Raw genomic sequence first — 19976 nt, forward strand, 5'->3', positions numbered from 1 at the left:
AGGCCTGAATGTGAAGAACTGGCTGCCTTCCAACTCTTGCCACTTTCAATTAGGGAAGCAAATTATGCTGCCCAAGTAATGCAATTATCATCAGCTTGTTTAGCACCGAGGCTTTCCCTGCAGAATCCCAGCAAGGAAAAAGTGTGAAAGTGGTAACATTGTATCAATTTGAATAGATTCCCATAAGATAGCAGCAGGCTGAGCTCAGCCCTGCTCCCCAAACATTTGTCCTTCCATTTCATTGCATCCTTTATACACTGCTAACAACAGTATTGGTTAATTATTTTAAACTAGCAGGCATAATAATCACCTCTTTTACTCCATGGGTGGGGTTAATAGGTTTAAATACCCAAGAAGTACATCTACCCTTTTCTTTTATTCAACCACAAGATCATTTTCAAGAGGCGGAAAAAAAAAAGCTACATTGGAGTTACCATTTTAGTGTTAGCTTGAAAGACTATAAAGCACAATTTATTACAATGAATCTCAGCACTTTAGAAAAAGCAAAACAGGTATATAAGATTTTTTTAATTATAAAGACTTTTAATTTATTTATTCTCTCTCACAATATATCCGACTGTAGCCTCCAGTCCTCCTTCTTCTGCCTCTCCTCTCCCCAAGATACACTGTTCCTCCATTTCCCTTCAGAAAAGAGCAGGCCTTCCAGAGATATCAACCAAACACAACACAACTAGATGCAAAGACTAGGCCCAAACCTCATATCAAGGCTGGATGAGACAATTCAGTAGAAGGAAAAGAGTCCAGGGACACCTCTCCCTCTCCCATTGTAAGAATTCCCACAAACACCCCAAGATGTACAACCACAGCATGTATGACAAGGACCTATACATATTATTAAAAACTATACCTGTAGTCAAAATGAAGATGTTCATATTACAAAACTTAATCCCTGCAGATATGTCTGTAAGGGTTAGGCAAACCAACCTAGTGTTCTCTGCAGTCTAAGTTTTCATGGCTACAATGTTAAAACTGAGACTAGGTACAATAGATTTCTACAGAGTTGCCTAGAATATTCAAGAGATCTGCCAGAAACACACCTAGAAAGCAGCACAACTCTGAAAACACAGAGGGGTACTTTTCTTTTTCATTTTACTCTGAAAATATGCGATGGTATATTTCTCTATCTTTTTGCTGGCCTCTTCCCAAACGGAAAACTCTCCAGAGGAAAAAATTAATTTGGCTACTTCTTTAAAATGAGCGACTCCAGTGATCTCTCTTACAAAAGGATGGAGGAGTCAAGAAATACTTACTGAACCTTTTCTGTAATGTATACAGAGGCAGGCAGTTTTATGGATGGTTGGGCTTAGTTTTAACCTTGAAAGACAAGGTTTCACATGTTGGATGGATTTTTAAAGGGAGACAATTCATTAATAATATAATCCTCTGCATTCTGGTGAGTCTCTGGTATTTAAATCTGTCAGACTTGAAACCTCTCTTTGTAGAGGTGGTAAAGAGGCCTTGGGAACCAAACTTGTGGAAAGACTTGCCCTCATACAGCCTGCGGATGACTGTGGGAGTTTTTATGCTGGACTCATCCTCATTCACTGGGACTCCTAATAAGGAAATAACATGTGATGTCAGAGCCAAGAAGATCAACCTCATGCATTACTTAAAATACTTAACTTAGAAAAGAAGCTTTGATGCAACAAACCCATATCAAGGATTTGGAACTATCCCAGGAATTTAATAGATAAAATCACCTCAAGGAACTGAAAGCCACCACTCAAGTTTAGCCTGTTAAACTGTTGGGACATTCTGAGTAGAGCTTTAAACTTCTATTTGTTCTAATAATGCAAAGTTGATGTACTTTGCACTCTATGTAAAGTGTCACCAAGTAACAGAATGTACAGATAGATATTTTTTATTCTTGAACAATATAGATTAAAAATCTCTTTAAATATAATATGCATGTGAGACTGAAATCCCTTTAATAAGTATGGGCTTAAAAGATCTGTTGGCTTTCCTGAGATAGTTCCAGTATTATTTACAGGTCACATTATATACTGTAAATTTCCTGGGTCCAGAAAAGTTCTGCTCTTACCATCACCACAGCATTCTGTCAGGTAAAGATTATCTGACAACTGGGCTTCCAAAATGACTGAAATGATGTGAAAAGGGAAGGGAGGGGTGGAGGAGAAAGGGATGGAAAAATGTCCTGCAATTGAAGCTCTGCCAAGTACATTATATTATTGTTAACTTTAAAGTGGTTCGTTTACAGCTTTAGAATCCATTATCTTTGTGACCGAGAAAAAAAATGGCTCATACCCTGTCATGAATCAATGGAGACTTCTGAGCCAATACGGTCTAAAACTACAGTATCTTAATATGTTTTAAAACTACATTGTATTGAGACTAGAGTCACATCCTGACATGGCACTTGTCCTGGTGTGCTAGAGTTCTCGTAGAAAATCTGCTGGTCTTGATTCACTGGTAGGGGCTTTCAGTGACCCCATTAGTGCTCAGATCAGAAACATAACCTACCTGGGGTGACACATGCTATATTCTCAGAACTGTGAAGTTGGTGGATCTCTGTGAGGCCATATTGATCTACATTTGAGTTAAAGGCCATCCTTTACATAGACTATCTGAAAAGGGGCTACTACAAAGTTCTGGGGAAGGGGACGCTCCCTAAGCAACCTGTCATCGTGAAGGCCAAGTTCTTCAGCAGAAGAGCTGAGGAGAAGATAAAGGGTGTGGGAGGTGCCTGTGTCCTGGTGGCTTAAAGCCACTTCAGAGGCTAATTAAATGCAAACATTTTCAAAAAAAAAAACTACATTGTAAGCTCTCAAAAGGATATTGTATGGCCCTGAAGATGTATGCCTTCTCTCTTACAGGTTGACCCAAATAGCATTGCTGCCAAGGATGGTCGCATTCGAGAAGGGGATCGTATTTTACAAGTACGTGACGTGTTTATTTCCTCAAGTTTCCCACAGGCCATCTAACAGCTTTCATTTTATCTTGTTTCTTGTAAAACCTTGGGGGCATAGGGAAGAACTTGTCATTGCTTTTGCATATTATCATCTATAAAGCAAAATACTATCATTTTAAGCACTTTGAAAGTAAAAGCAGTATCATCTCTCTAGAGTTGTTGGGTGACAGTTATTGATATACAGCTCCTGGAAAGAGGCTTTGACTGCCAGCTCCTCTACTGGACACTGTTTACCTTCCTCCTTTGCAAGCCCATGTTCGTATCTTGAGTTATAACCTGCTATCATTGCAAAGCTTCCCTGAGACTTCCCTTAGCACAGTGCTGATAAATGACTGGTACACAGTACCTGCTGCTCCCAAGAGTCCTGGTGGCTGCCCTTTTCAAAACGAACTGCTTGAACATGGTTCCATGTGTTCCCTTACTATACAAAAGTCTAGCTATCCAAACCAGCAGTTGCCCAAGACTAGAGAGGGAGATTCCAAGGCCAGATGGGAGAGCTCTGATTTCTTCTCCATAGAGAAATATAAAGACAGAGAGAGACGTTCACATTACAGTTGACTGAGAAATACGAAGCGGTAACAGATCGTAGGGAGGGACAGGGCTGGAAAGAGTCTCGCAGCCTGGTGGTGGTTAACAGGAAGCTACTGGCCCTGCTCTGCATTTGCCTCGGCTCCTGAGGTCCTTGCCTTAAAGTGTGACTGGAAGGCTCCACACCAAGTCTAATGTCCAGACCAACCCCCAACTGCTCAGTAGAGTTCATAGTCACGGCTGTGAAACAGCAAGGGGCGCTAGTGTGGAACATTGTAGCGGGTGCATACTTACCATATAGACATAGTAGCAGATCCAGAATTCCCACATCTTCCAATGGATCCCAGGGAATGCTTCTTCAGACATTCTGCTACAATTCCAAGCTACACTTGAAAATATCCAAGATACACTTGGGGAGCCCCGTCCTGTAAGTGGGAAGACAGCAGCCCACACAGAAGACCCCAGAACAGCTTAGCATAATGGAGGAGTCCCTAAGCTACTTGGTACGCCACCCTGTCAGCACCCAGGGCCACCTTGCCAACCTCCTTCATTCTCGCACCTCTTCTCTTGCTTAGTTTGATACCCCAGAGATCCTTTCTTCCCATGATCCTCTATGGAGGTTAGGAAAGTAATAGTTCCTGATGATAAAGAGTCCAAGCAGTTTCCAGAAAACCCCAAGCGTATGCAGTATGGTAAGAGTTATGAGTAGTGGCCTGCAGTTAAGCAAATGGAACTGTGTCCATTGTTGGGTACATCACAGGGAATAAAATGGCTCTCTGGAAATCTAGACAAGGGGTTCTTTGAGACATGTATTCAGCATCTTCACAAACACACACACACACACACACACACACACACACACACACAAGTCAATGAATGAAACAGGCATTCAGGACAGATGAAGAAAATCTACAGAGAAGCTTTGCTAGGGTAGCCCACTTAAGTTGGTAGTTAATCTAGATATTAGAAGGGTCAGATGCTGTATTTTTCAAACCAAGTGAAATACTGCTCTCACTTTGTTAATATCTACAATGCACTGAAGTAGTGTGACTTCTTGGCTCCCCGTGGTCATTAAGTACGGACACACAACGAGCTGTTCAGCATCCAAAGAGCTCGGAAGGTTTTGTCCCCTCAGAGTAACCACCCTAATTCAGCCACACTTTTGATGTAGCGAATGCCCATTATCATTTTTCTTGGCTGCTTCTCTGTCAGCTCTCACTTCTTCTAACCATCTATCCTTCACAACGATAGCTCCTAGTACACTATCACCCGGCTCCCTTCCAATCTTCCAGCTAACCACTGTCCCCTAGGCAAGCACAGTTTTAAAAATTACATTTAGAAAAAAAAATATATATATATCCTTTAGTTCTGTGGTTAAAAACGGGGTGCATGTGTTTCCATGAGACTGCATATTTTGAAGCTTCTAGATTCTTGGCTGTTTTGTATGCAGATTTATTTGTGAAGAAAAATGCCTAGAGAATAATAAACAATTCTTTAATGGAATTAGTTCATTGAAGAAGCCATGGCAGGGTTGATAAATGGTGTTTTTGCCATATTGCTTTATACTCCGTGACAAATACAGCAAACTAAATGAACACACAACACGACGCATTTTTTAAAAAGGCCTAGAATTCAATTCTGTCTCACATGCATAAGAATCAGCGTGTCTTAAGGGTGGTGGTAAAATTATATTAAATAAAACTGTGACAAAAATTATATCCACGGACAAATAGCTCCCATCTGTCTGGTTGAGAGATTGTGGGATACCTCGTAATGAACAAGTAATGACCCCTTTCCCAGGGAGAGGGCAATGGGACAAACAGAAAAATCTCTCCTTAGCCATAAGGTTTCCTGGCTGGTTTCTATTTAAATGAACCTTTCTGGGTCAACTATAACTTTAATTGTCTATTATGGTGGGCTAAGTTGAGTGTATTTATGAGCTTTCCCTCAGAGGAAAAGTTAATATTTTCCTCCTTTAGCATACCACAGACTTCTCCTGATAACACACATTACACACACACACACACACACACACACACACACAATACTACACTCACAGGTGGTAGACATCACAAGGGGACTGTGCAAAAGAGGAACCACGAGACAGCTTCTCCAAAACATTCCCAGTTCTCATATGTTCTCCTGCAAAGTGCTTGCTGATTCTGCCCACTTCTGCCACTGACAAGAACTTAGGTCCAATTTGTCCCAGGAATTCACCTAAGAAATGTGTAGAGTCAACAAAGGCGTTTCTGAGTCAGAACTGTAAAGGGTTAGCGCCTTGGAGTGAGAAACGCAGGAAGCAAGCCGATACCATGCTGGCCCAAGAGCCAGCCATGTATGTGCTGGCAGACTCTTCCTGTGAAGGCTATGCCAGAAGGCAAGGTGGGACGACAGCATTTGAGTGAGCTGTCTGCATCCTCTGCACTCTACATGAACTGCTACAACACAGCCTCTCTTCCTAGACATTAATTTTCTTTCCTTGTATGGCAGGTTTCCCTGATTCTTTTTCTAGCCCCAGCTACCCCTTCTCCTCCCTTTGTTATTAAATACATCCAAAACACAGTACCCTTCCCGCTATGATACCAAGCTACTTAGGTCTTTGCCTTAGAAATGCCATAGGTTAGATGTCATCATCTCAGATGTCCATCTGTCTCAACTGCAATACCATTGAATCCTAAGTATTGGTACATTGAAGAAAAAAAAAAGAAAGGAAAGAAAAAACAACAACAACAACAAAAAAAAACCCAATAGCATGCCATTTATAGAATTTTGGGCATGCTCCTCCATACACTCCCTTCTCCTAGATCAGGCCTAAAGTGGTGTTTTTGATTCATTTATCTCCCCCAGGATGAAGGTAATACCTACTTTCCCCTCCCCCAACAATAGCCATTCCAAACTGAACATTTACCTATGTCGATGCACAGAAAACACAAGGTCTACATCTAACTATCTACAATGATGATCCTCACTTCGAGCACAGCCTTCATACTGTTTTCCTCCGAGGCTCTCATTCCTTCTCTCTTAAGCCAAAAGTCCTTCAGGAGACTGAGGGGGACAGGACCAGCCATCCGTCTTCCCACTATGATACGTTATGTCTTCCTGGTGTCCTCCACCAGAGCAAGCCGCCTTCTCATAAGCAGCCCCGCGACCATAAGCCATTATTTCAGGAACAAAGGCAGCTGAAGGTTGAAAGCTCTATCTGATTCCCTGCCTCAGATCTTTCATTCTTTGAGTGGACTCTTAGCCGAAATACATGGCCACGTTTCTCGCTTTATATCTGTTTGAGCGTCAAACTAAGAGCCTAAGCACGCCACACTGAAATCTACTGACCAAGAGGGGCTAAAGTGGCCCCTCTTTTGAAAGAGAAAAAGGGTGAGTAACATTTTAATGGCAGATTTCTGTGGTGGCTTCATTTCATCCCACACGTGACCCTGGAGGTGAGTGGCTTCCGAGACAAATGCTTCATGTTTAACTGTCCACCCTAAAAGCCAAAACTCACACCGCTGTGAGTTTACAGAGAAGAAAGCACAGTGCCAGCCAGAGGGACTGAAAAAGAAACATGACGCAGGATCGGTGGCTTCCGATGTTAAAACTACATCTAAAATAGGTCCATGTCTAGAGAGAGCCGGACCTACTGCTGTGGATTTGAGTTTATAGATTTAACTCTGTTTTCTTGACTTGGTAGGATAGGGTTTGCCATCACAGGGGATTAAAAGCATTAACAGTGAGCGCAATAATGTAACGTGAGCATCTATAGGTGTGTGAGCTGCTACGATGGCAGGTGCGTGGTTGAGCCCTTTACCGCAACCCTCTGAAAAGGCCACTGTGAGCATCTAATCGAAACCAGCAAGCGGGATGGCAACATCAGGATAGTGGAGATGAGGGGCAGGATCAACAGCAGGTGAAGCCTGGTTAAAAAGGGGAAGTATGCATATGCTTGAGGCAACACTAGAGAGGGAGGTATTGCACACTTAATCCCAGCCCCTCCTTCCCCACCAAAAGGATGGAGATTAGCCAGGTCAGAAATCACAGAATGTTTGCCAGCAAATATATCCAGGGTGAGATGATAGGACAGGTGAGCCTGACAGGTGGACTGACAAGTTGCAGGCCGACCAAGAGGCACCGTGAGATGACTAAAAGTCCTTAGCCCAAAGGAAGTAAAGGTCGTGGGCTTTAAAAACCATCATCCTAGTTGGACAAGGTTTACTTCAGAATTGGGCCTAAGACATACACATGAAACCCGTGACCACGAGAGTGTCTACCCATGGACAAGCAAGAAATGAAGGTGGTGCCTATTTAGACAAGAGTATGAAAGACCTGCAGGATGTATGATTTATTTTTTTCCACTTGAGGTCTGCTCTTCTAATTATCTACAATAATAGTTTAGGACTCAGGATTGCTTGCTGTTTTCCAAAGTCAGATTCTTCCGTTAGTTTTGCTTTTCGGGGTGTGTGTGTGTGTGTGTGTGTGTGTGTGTGTGTGTGTGTGTGTGTTTGATAATCCTCATGGATCGGCCCAAATCCCAGAGACTGGAAAATAAAAACTCTGAGTGAAAACACAAAATGACTGGCGAAAAAAGCAAATTGGCTAGCACGGCCATATCTTTTCTCTGTTGAACTTACATAATTAGAATTCATTTAGGCAGAATTTCTTCCATGCTTGAAATTTCCACATATTTTGATACTACACTAGCAGTAGAAAAATATTGTCTCTATGGATCTGAGAAATCAATAGAGCAAAATGATTTTTTTAAGCACCCAAAAGAAAATATGGTAACTTAAAAACAAATGCATCTGGACACGAAAATGTGGCTTAAGGATGCTTATGCTAATTTTAGAACCTAAGAAAGTCTGAGCGCTGTAGGATTCTTTTTTTCCTGCAGTAGGATTTTTTTTCCTGCACAATCAAAAGCTCAAAGTTGATTTTTACTTAACGCCAATCTTTTTTTTTTTTGGTAAACCATTAAGTTTTATTGGCATTACTTACAGGAATATGAGTGAATGGTTACTTACGGGAGCAGAAATGACTCAAAGACAACTTCCTTACCAAAGCCCACCCCAGCATGAGCAACAGCTCACAAAAGCTGGGAACCTGGAGCTCACTGCACAGCTAGCAGACAGCTCAACAGGTTGCAGAGTGTCCTTTCCAAGTGATGTAATTGGTATAAATGTCTTCCAGGAGGCTCAGCTGGTTTTTGATTCTTCTAGACAGCTGGTCTGGGCTCAGTCTTCTTTGTAGCTTGGCTTGTCTGAGGAGGGGCACTCTCTCCAGGTTTATTAACTCTTGGAGGGAGGAACCTAGTGAATCTGTCAGTTTCAGGGACTTCCTGAAGCAGCAGCTGCTTCTTTTTTTTTTTTTTTAATTTAGAGAATACTTTATTAGTTTTTGTAATCAAACCCACATAGATAAGACCTTACATATTTAATACAGTGTACTTAACGCCAATCTTTAAATATTCCAACTATATCTGTAATATTGCATGTGTTTTGTTGAAAGAGTTAATGGGCAGTGCTTAGGAGGAATCAACGCTGGTAACAGGGTCCTAAAGAGCTGCTGTTCTCCCTCTGGATTAGACTTATTTGGGAGATCACTGGAGTGATGTTTGGACAACTGAGTCAGATCCCCCAATATGAAGTGATTAACCGAGCCCGGGTCAGCCGCGGCCTGGGAGAGCAGCCTGCTCAGAGGCAGTCTGCAGCTCTCTAATTGGCTCCCGGGAGCGTGCAGGATGACGGATTTCAGTTGTGGAACTGCTGGCCGCTTCCCCAACACTATTATCTCAGAGTGACACTTCCATTACTCTGAGCGGAGAAAGATGAACGTCACCTGTCAGGGGCTGGTTAATTGTGTTGCTAGATGTATGTTGCCAGGGCGCAGGTTGGACATTTATGAACATAACTGCTTCCTGCGATGTCCACCATCCTTCAGGGATCGATACGGCTCTTACGGCACGCGTGTAATTGAGTGAAGGCACTTTCCACGGAAGGGTGAAGAGGAGCCCATTGCGGGAGCCTCGCCGTCCAATACATTCGCCATAAATGAGCTGATATTTGCCATTTATTGTGTGCAGCATTGTAGAAGTAGAAACTAATGCTCCCCTTCCGTTCGTTCCTCTAGATAAACGGGGAAGACATCCAGAACCGGGAAGAGGCCGTGGCTCTGCTCTCGAGTGATGAGTGTAAGAGAATTGTGCTGCTCATCGCCAGGCCCGATTTGCAGGTCCGAGCAAACTGCGGGATCTTGAGGCTGCAGTCTGTAGCCACCCAGTTCATGCATGCGCTCCTGCTAGGTGACCTCGAATCGCTTTCCTGGGTGTCTGTATAACCCGTGAAACAATATAAAATTCTGCAAAGCCGAATCCTCACTGCCCAACCTTACCCAAACACTACTCTGCTAAAGACTCCACAGAAAGGCGACCTAGGACCCAACTGTAGGGGGAAATTTAAAACACTCGAAATGGGAGCCCCCTCCCCCTCTGCTCGATAGTTACTTAAATGGTTCAGCAAATGAGACATAGCTGACTGCAGATTGTTTTAAATTCTGTGCAGACCCTTCCTTTAGGCTTCCATCTAAAACACATAATTGGTATATTAAGGCATCGTGAAGGATTCACTAATGAGAATGATATTAGCATATGTAGCTATCATCCTAAATCTTCCTGAAATAATTCTATCAAATAAAGTAGCTATGGTGTAGTCCCGTGAAGGTTCTTTTCCATACCTAACGTGACAAAAAATAATTTATCTGCATCCTCCCCACACACACACACACACAAAGAGGCTTCAAAAGGAGTACTTTTATATCTCGACAGAGGACAATGTCATCAGAATAAAAACGAGGGAATGATGGGAGAAAGGTGCTTAACTTGTGTCTCCTTTCACATCCTTCTCCTGTCCCATCGAAACAGAAAGGACCGTAGGTTGTCACTGTCCTATCCACCTGTCAGTGTTGTGAAGGAAGTTAGCTGCACCACCATTTGTCTCCCAGGTTATTGATCTGATATTTTTCAGACTCAGTAACGACATTCTCTCAATAAATTACACTGGGTAAGTAGAGTTCAGTGTCAGGCTGCTCCAGACTTGAGTCCAGTGGTTATAAAAGATCACCCTTTCCGCATATATTTCCTTTATGCCCTTGACCATTCTAAATGGTTCTCATAAAGTCTGCTATAGCCTGGAGCGCAGTAAAGCCACACACCTGAGGTCTTGGTAGTGGGGGAAAAAAATGAGCCCATACAACAGGCCGGAGTGCATTTTCGCTAGGAAGGAATGCTTAAAATACATTTGAAATTGTACAAAGTATCTAGAATGTTCTTGAGCCAATTATCTCACCAATACCATTTCCTCAGGGGGTGGGGAAAGAATAAAAAAAAAGATATATATCAGCAAAATTCATAGTAAGCTGAAATGAATTGAGTGGCCATCCATGTTGTAGGAAGGTGTGTTATAAGTCAATTTCCTGTCCATCCGTGTAGCTGCTGGGGAAACTCATGAATTTAGAGCTGAGGCATTTCCAGCCTTGCCATGATGGGCAATAGAAAGAATGGATGTTAATGGCTCAAGACTGGTCCCTGCTACTATCTGTCATATACACCTGTCTGCCTGGCAGAAGGTGACTATCTTGCTCACCCTCCTGAACTATCACCTAAAAGAGTCAGTGTTGGAGGATGAATCGTCAAACCAGACTGTTTCCACATTTGATAACAGACATCACTGATGTCACGGAATAATATGCTACCTATTCAAACCAGGATTTACCTTCCCCCTTGGTCCTGGAAGAAAGAAAAATAAAGGTTCCATACGACTAGAAAAGACACCATTGCTTTGAAAATCGGATTTCCAGCGCAATCATCCAAGAAAATGCATCTTAACACCATACTTTAAAAATAGAATTTACACGGTACATGCTAAGGTTGGGAAAAAAAGACAGACAACAAATCCTGTTTTTCCATCTGCTATCTTTGTCTATCAAATTCGGTATGTCTTGTGCATTGTGCGCACGTGTACTCTATGCGGGGAGAGCTTTTTGTGTGCTTTTCCTAACGTGTTTAAAAATGTTTTGCACACTCTCAGGATTCTTGGAAATGATCTATGTGCTCGCCCGGGGCACTATTGTGCATCTGTGCAATATTTTTAAATAACTCATTTCCTTCATTCCTTGTCACCTTTCTTTCATTTCCTGCTTGTTTTCTTCCTCAGACCATTAAAGATATTGCTTTTCTACTATCCCGTTCCCCTGGGGAGATAGGGGCAGAGAGGGCTCTCGGAGAGCCTGGGAGCCACTACCTTTGAATGGCTGTACACCCTTCTTTCTCCTCTGTGCTGTGTGTGACCTACATTGTGCAGACACAGTGTCCTATGAAGGTGATCCCTCCTTCCTGGCAGCTCGACTCAGGTAGCACACAGACTTCAGTTGAGTGAGTGATGCTGAGAGATGCTGAGGTAAATCAGGGGGATAGGGAGCATTGAGGAGACCTCCACTCCTGTTGCGCTATGCGCTCCAGCCTCCAAGATAGGCACACAGGTGCCTACGGGTGGCGACTTAGTCCAAAAGTCATCTCTATTTTTGTTCTCGGCTTTCCCATCACTCTACATAGGCCTCAGAAGGCTGCTCCCATGTAATTATCAGGAAAATTCTGCCTTTGACCTGATCAAATACAACAAAAGGCAAAACAGAAAGAAAACAAAGCAAAACAAAATAACCCAAATCAAAAATAAGAAAACAGACAAACAGGAAACAAGTCCCAGCGGTGATTATAGGAAGTAAATGAGCTTAGCTTGAAATGTTTTTGTTCAGAGTTGAGTTGTACAGCTCCGTGGCTCAAAATAAGGGATTAGAGACTACGGAATTCTTAGTTAGCATAGTCATTCGGACACCTTCCTTGGGCCACATTAAGAAAAACGAGGGCAGAGAAGTTCGTCCATACCTCTGGTCGTGTCCGAGGTGATATAAGTTCTGTGTGGGCTTTCAATAGACACATTCTAGTTTGCTTTCCATCGCTGTGACAAACACCAGGACCAAAGGCGATTTGGAGAGGAAAGGGGCGTCACTTTGTCTGATTGTTTGTTTTAGCTTATAATTACAGCCCATTATTGAGACACACCAGGGAATGTGTTCAGGGCAGATCCCTGAGGGTAGGAGTTGCTGCAGAGATCACAGAGGATACCCCTTGCTGGCTTGCTCACCTACCTTCCCTAAATCAGCCTATGCCCACCTACCCAGGGCTGGCACCACTCACAGTGAGCTGGGTCCTCCTACTTCAATTAAAAACTAAACCACTGCCCACAGACATGCCCACAGGCCACTCTCACTGAGGCAGTTTTCCATGGAGATTCCCTCTTCCCAGAGCGTCAAAACAAATGTTACCTGTGACACCCCGATCTGCCTTTTGTTAAGAAGTGTCATGCATGCACGTGAGTCCTTGTGGTACCATTTAAAGTCCTATTTTCAAGAGTTTGGGTTTTTTGTTGTTTGTCTTATTTGTTTGGTGTTTTAAGACGTTCATTTGTCTTAAAAGGTTTCTTATTGAAAACCTCTCCAACCACTGTCCTTTTGTGCTCATTAGAAACCCGTTTTTCTTTGTAGCACAGAGTAAAGCCGAGTTTTGATGGCAGTACAGGTTGTTTAATGAGCGCGACAGTTAATTTATATACTCCCGCTCCAGAAATCCACTCAGAGGCCAATTATCTGCATTGGCTGCCAACAGCAATCATATTGTCAAGGTAATCTCTAGCCCTCCACTTCCCCTTGCGTGGAGACACCAACAGGATGTGTTTAACCGAGCGCTGAAAGGGCCTGGCGTGAGCATTTGCATCTATCACCCACAAGCGAAATCGGGCGCCATTCCACTGCCTTTAAACACATTAGCCATGATCCCTCAAACTAATAGACGTGATCCCTCCCCAGTGGGACTGCATGTGCTTAATATGCTTCAGGTCTTGACTAGTTCTCAGGACCCTGTGAATAAACAGGTCTGATTATGCATGCTTCCCCCCATCTAAGGAATGTGGGTGCCAATGAGATGACTCAGTAGATAAAGGCCCTTATCACCTAGCCTGATGAGGTCATCAATTCACCTGGGTCCAAGAGAGAAAGCGCACATTGTCCTCTGACTTTGATATGGGTCCCATGGCATGCAGACACGTACAGGCACACACACACACACTCACACACAAGCATGCACAGACACACAGTGGACATAGAGATAGATAGATAGATGATAGATAGATAGATAGGTAGATAGATAGATAGATAGATAGATAGATAGATAGATAGATAGATAAGGTAGGTAGTTGGGATGGATGGATAGATAGATAAGGTAGGTAGGTAAGTAGGTAGTAGGTGGGTAGGTAAGTAGGTAGGTGGGTAGGTAGGATAGATAGATAGACAGATAGATAGATAGATAGATAGATAGATAGATAGATAGATAGATAGATAGATAGATAGATATGGTAGGTAGATAAGGTAGGTAGGTAAGTAGGTGGGTAGGTAGGTAGGTGGGTAGGTAGGTAGATTGGATAGATAGATGGATGGATGATAGATAGATAGATGATAGATAGATAGATAGATAGATAGATAGATAGATAGATAGATAGATAGAACAAATAAATAGATGTTTGGGTATTTGGTTTTTTAGTTTTATGTTTTTGGGTTTAGTTTTTTTTTTATTATTTTTCCTTTTATTCTTTACAGACAAAATCAATGTTGTCTATCAATTCTTTTATGACAAGGTTCCACCTTGCTAGCTTGATTCACCCAACTCAAAAGAGAGTAAAATCTGCTTGTTGGGGGCCTGTTGTCTACAGTCTCACTGGGGAATGTTGTTATGGGTAAAGGCCCAATTGTCTCATAGCCCTATCAGAACCACCTGCAGTTCTTTGAACTTGGGGCTGCGGGAGATGATGAACACTCCAGCTGCAGACTCTGTAGCTTGCTTTCCTTTCATAGGTTCTGAAAGAAGGTAATGTTCTGTGCTGTGGGATTTACTCATTTACCAGAGAAAATCTAAAACTGTTTCAGGAGAGGATAAAAGGCCTCTAAGCGTCCTTTCCTTCCTTTCTTTCTTTTTTTGTCTCGCCTTTTCTTCTCCCTGAGAGGTGAGGAGAGGGGGCTGCGGTTCTGAAGAGAATCACTAACAAAGAGAGCCGGTTGGCAGTCGGCGCTGAGGCTTACCCTATTCTACCACGAGTCTCACTAGCATAATGTAATGGACTAATGTGTTCTCCTCTGCAGCTGGATGAAGGCTGGCTGGAAGATGAAAGGAACGAATTCTTAGAGGAGTTAAACTCAGAGATGCTGGAGGAAGAGCGTAATGAAGGAGCGCAGTGCACAGCCAATGAGCTGCAGCAGGTAGGGCCCCCAACCTCAGCTGCATCATGGGAAAGGTCGCTTGCTTTCTTCAACGAAAAAGAAAGCACAACCAAAGGGTTTGATCAAACATCTGTGTAATCGTAATCTTTTGGGGCAAATGATCTTCTCAAACGAAGCGCAAGGAATATGTGTCTTTTCTGTTAAGAGTATTTCCAGCTTGGAAATCCTGAAGACTTTTCCTATAACACAGTAACATTCGGACAGTGAAATGGGTTAGTCAACATAATTGGCAGGCACTTAGGAGTAAATGTGCGTATTGCCTATGGATAGGCTAGCTAGGAACAACCAACTGTCGTCCATGGGGTAACTTTGAAACAAACATTTGAGCTTAAAATATGAATGTTAGCATTTGAACAGTTAATCTGTAGATAGGATGATAACATGGGGTAAGGTTTTGTGTACTTTATGGGTTAATCATCCCTGTGTACTCTTGAACAACCTATAAGGGTGATCTTTGTCCCAGTGGTTGCTATACACATGTCCCCTGGCATAAATTGAAGTGACTAACATCATGCTGTCTTAAGGTCACATATTCATTCAACAAAAGTTTGAACTCTTACTATGTTGCAAGTACCTTGATGGTGGGAATGTTTTAAAAGAATTCATAACGGGGAAGATCACAGCCAGGGGTAAGGCAAAGTGAGTCTAGTAGTCTCCCTATTTCTGTTATTTTCACAGCACATTAAAAACAAGGCCGGATGACCTAGATTTTTTATGTCTAATTTATGTCCTTCATCTGACTGACATAATCTCATTAACATCTCTCTGACAGTTTACTAATTCGTTTAATTATCATCCCATTCTCAACTTTAATTGTTACCTCGTCATAAAGACGTCTGTTAAAAAAAAAAAATCCTGACAGGCTTAACCACACGAAACAGACATTTTATCACCTCGCCAAACTGAATAATGAAGTATGTTTACCTCAAACAAAATGCAGAAACTAAACCGTAGGACTGCCAGTCGAGCATGATACAGATCATGATTGCTACTGGTCCCTTCACGGGAAACGCTGCTGCTGGGTCGTGGGTTTTTTGGTTTTTTTTTGTTGGGTTGTTTTTTTTGTTGTTGTTGTTGTTGTTTTTTGTTTTTTGGTTTTTGGTTTTTTTTGTGGTATAGATAGGGTTGGAATTTTTATGTATAACTTCAACACTGGCCACAAATAAATATATCTTTTGTTGACAGCCACCTCTTACAAGCAAGAAAGTCCTTGCTCCAGGCTTTTTCTTTCTTAGATACAAAATGTGACCTGATACAGAATTGACAGGGGGATGCTGGAATAAAGAAGTAAGGGAGAGATGCCGTCTAGGTAAAGTGATACAGTGCCAAATGTTGCCTACTCATCAGATGTAATACAGATTTGAGGGCTAGTGAAGGAACACCTAATGTCCCCAAGGTCAGCCGATCATCGTGTGGAAATTTTTCTCCCCCACAAGACTGAAAACTGACACGACGACAAATACAGAAACCTTTGAAAAGTCTTTTGCTCTTATAAACAATATTGTTGCCTCAGAAATGTCCTGTCAGGCACGCCTCCTGTCAGAGTCATAATCCCAGGGGGCAGGGTAAAAAACACCAAGGTATATTAACGACCAGGCACTCTAGGATTAGAATGGAGATCTTCATTTCCATGGTTTTTCAGCGTATGGTCTTCATTTTCATGGTTTTCCAATCATGGACCAGCGACAATGATTGCAAGGTCAACTTAGCAACTCGCTCGAATTTGTAGGCCCATGTAGACTTTATACCAAAGTCAACTTTCTACACTGTCTAGGGTTGGACAGCTGTTGTGGACTCAGTATGCAGTTGTATGGAAAGAAAAACATTAGCCTTTCTGCCTCATCGCAAGTTTGTTACATAGAAACTCAAACTGCCCCAAGTTGTAGGAGCATCAAGAATGTGGTGAGCAAAGCACACCATGCATCCCTTGTTAGACAGAGCCAGACCTGGAGCTGTGAGCAGTTTTCCTTGGTAGTTACATACAATTTTATCTATCGGTGAGGCATTAGAAATTAATCATTATGTTCATAACAAGTAAGGGAATGTATTATAGGGAAAGTTTGAGAATCCTAGAATTGATACACAGCTATAATTCCTTTATTATTTATGTGATGTTACCTTTGGGGAACAAAACAGTGATTGTTAAGAGACAGTTTTTATTATTTTTATTATTTTTATTTTTTTTACATTTTATTATTTTTTTATTTACTTTAATTTCTCCACCCCAAATTTCTTGCCCCAGATCTAATGGTTTTTAATGATGTAGTAGAACTTGCTAGAGTAAGGAAATAGATCTAGTTGTGAGTAAATTTACACGTAGGGAAAACAATCGGAAAGTGCTGTGTGATAAGAAAAGAAAGTGATTTTACATATTCATCTCATTGGGCTTTTGGTAAATTGTTCTATATGAAAGTAAGTAATTATATATACGCACATTCATAGCATATGTTCTATTAAGGTATGTGCACACATGTCAAAACATGTTTTTGATATTACGTCTGTGCCTGCCAATCAGCATTCCTCAAATTTTCCTTGTGAACTATCACTTGTGTTCATGTTTTGGGGGGAAAGGATCACTGTTCAATGGGTGCAGAAAACAATGTTATGGCTTCAGACTATTACAAGACTTAAAAACAGCTGTACCATATAGGCAACCAGAAAGGAGGCCTGGAGCTAAAGCAGAGCCCAAAGGTGCCTCTGTGATGGGTTAATTCTAGGGGCTTTCAGGAGCAGAGAGGAAGGACCTTCCTGAGCGTCTAAGTTAAGGTTACGATTGCTGTGACAGAACATTATGATCAAAGCAACTCGGGGGGAAGAGGCTGGATTTGATTTGTACTTCTACATCACTGTTCATCAAAGGAAGTCAGGACAGGAACTCAAACAGAGCAGGAACTTTGAGGCAGGAGATGAGGCAGAGGCCATAGATGGATGCTGCTTCCTGGCTTGCTCCTATGGCTTTCTCAGCCTGCTTCCTCATAGAACCCAGGACTACCACCCTAGGATGCCACCACTCACAATTGGCTGGGCCCTCCAGCATCAATCATTAATTAAGAAAATGCCCTACAGATAGATCGTGTGGAGGCATTTTAAAAGTCTTTTGATTCTTTTGCTCGAAGATACCCTCAGAACTTTATTAAGAAAATTGTACTCAGATGTATTCAAGTTGAGGGTGATTTCAATCTTTCGTCTTTATTCATTCTTCTATCTCAAACGTTTGGCAACAGCTACTATTGCTACTTCCTGCTGAATTAGGGTGTAGGTAGGGTTTAGATTTGGGGTTGATGAGTAGGTCTTGTGTGTCGGGAAAGAATCAAGGTTTCCACTGTGTCTAGGCAAACCGAACAGATTATGAACTTTAAGAGAAGTCGGGTGCTTGCTCCTAGAGATAGAATCATCAGGGAAGAGCACAGAAAGGAACCTAGCAGAGCAAAACATCAAATCACAACAGCCTGATGCTCCAAGCAGGCCTGTCACCTCAGCTCATGTGTCAGTGAGACATCCTGTCTTCACGAATAAGGAAGAGAATGATAAAATCAGGACACCCCACAGTCCTGCTCCCCTAGTCTCCCATCTCCCTGGCATACCCTTTCCCAAATCCAGTGAGGGAGACCTGGTGCTTGGGGCATGGCGCAAGAGGACTAGAAGCAGGAAGCCAGCTTCTGCTCAAGGAACAGAAACACGTTTTGTGGCTACACTACCTTCAAAACCTTGGCTCTTCTAATTCCATTTGTTGAGATCTGCTAATATCCATGCAAGTGTTAATGTTCACTATATCATAGACTGAAGGCTAAGTGTGGAGCTAGTGAGAAGTCTAGCACAGTCGTTATCCGTGCACAACCTTTACTGGGCTTTTGTCAGTGAGAGTTAAGACACGGACACAGACGTTCTTACTTTTCCTGAGAAGCAATTTCGCCCAGTGAATCATTCACACTAGTATTTCCAGGGGCAGATTCCTTTCCGGTTTCTAAAACCACGTCGTGTTTGAAGATGATACTTAGTAGCGGTTTCTTTGTGTTTTGTTTCCCCTGAAGTGTTACTAGAAGAGCAGAGTGGTGTGTGTAAAGGTAAGAGCTCTTCTTGCTTTGCTCTCAGGCAGTCAAGAGTAAACAGCTTGTCAGGAACTAGGTAGGCAAGGGGAAGTTTACAGACAAACTGAGGCGGATTATAACGGGTATTCTGAACAACTGAAACAAAAATAGCATCAGTCTGAGGTGGAAAATGCAGAGCTGAGAGAAATGACTTCATATAAGCACTCTCTACGCGGGCTGTGGTGGCTGCTGCACTGTGACCTGGCAGTCTCCTATGGTAGTTATTAGGAGATAACTTCTTCCCAGCATGCTTCTTCAGTAAGCTTAACACAGCTGCGTCTTTTGTGATTATAATGACTGTCTTGGTTCTTTCCTGCTCTCTCTGTAGCCATCACTTCCTGTCTGTCCTGTAGCTAGGCTGACTCTCTCCTAGTTGCCAGACTGACTGGCCACACTGGAGGGGAAGAAACTGATGGTGGAGTTAATCATTTTAGTCACATTTGTGCAACAAGGAGGTTTAGAAGACATGCTCTCGAGCCAAGGATAGCTGGTGTTCCTTGCTGAACCCTGTTCTTTGTGGTTGATGACAGGCATTATGTCAAGGCACTGAGCAGGCATCACGGTGTAATGAGTCAAAGCCCTATGGAGGCTTGATATGCATAGCTATGAAGTTCTAAAAGAAAAAAAATACGAAATGAATAAGCCAAACACTCGACGTCATAGTCTAGCTTTAAGCAAAGAAATATAATTTTCTGTAGCTGTGCCAATTTTTGTCAATGAAAAAAAAAAAACAACAGTATGAGCTTAGTTGTCCCTAAAAATTGTATTTAAAAGGAGTCCTATACCTAAGGCTCAGGGAGCCTTGCAGAGAGAGGGAGCACAGACAGTGTAAGAGCCAGGGGGTTGAACATCTTCTGTGAGATAGCATCCTTTATATATCGTACAGCCATCTAAATGAGACTTGCATAATGACGACACGAGATAATATGACAAAGCAGATCGGACACCCACAAGGCCTTCCCCCTCGATAAAGAGCCATAGGCAATCAATCAAAAGTTGCAGAGTGAGGGAGAATCGTACTTTCCAGTGACAAGTCCGCT

At 42.4% G+C, this 19976-nt stretch overlaps 1 protein-coding gene and 1 non-coding gene across 2 annotated transcripts in view; both read left to right on the forward strand.

Moving 5' to 3' along the window:
- The window catches only part of Pdzrn4 (PDZ domain containing RING finger 4), a 148518-nt gene that overhangs the window by 121720 nt on the left and 6822 nt on the right, over nucleotides 1-19976 (forward strand). Inside the window, exons 5-7 of the mRNA NM_001108107.2 lie at nucleotides 2856-2918; nucleotides 9596-9697; nucleotides 14711-14827. Coding sequence (NP_001101577.2) covers nucleotides 2856-2918; nucleotides 9596-9697; nucleotides 14711-14827 — 282 coding nt within the window. The remainder of the gene's footprint in view (nucleotides 1-2855; nucleotides 2919-9595; nucleotides 9698-14710; nucleotides 14828-19976) is intronic.
- On the forward strand, nucleotides 2367-2497 carry Snora3A (small nucleolar RNA, H/ACA box 3A). The gene has a single exon (XR_005487661.1). It is a non-coding gene; the product is annotated as a small nucleolar RNA SNORA3/SNORA45 family (small nucleolar RNA).

The sequence above is a fragment of the Rattus norvegicus genome, chromosome 7, assembly GCF_036323735.1.
Source record: "Rattus norvegicus strain BN/NHsdMcwi chromosome 7, GRCr8, whole genome shotgun sequence".
Lineage (NCBI taxonomy): Eukaryota > Metazoa > Chordata > Mammalia > Rodentia > Muridae > Rattus > Rattus norvegicus.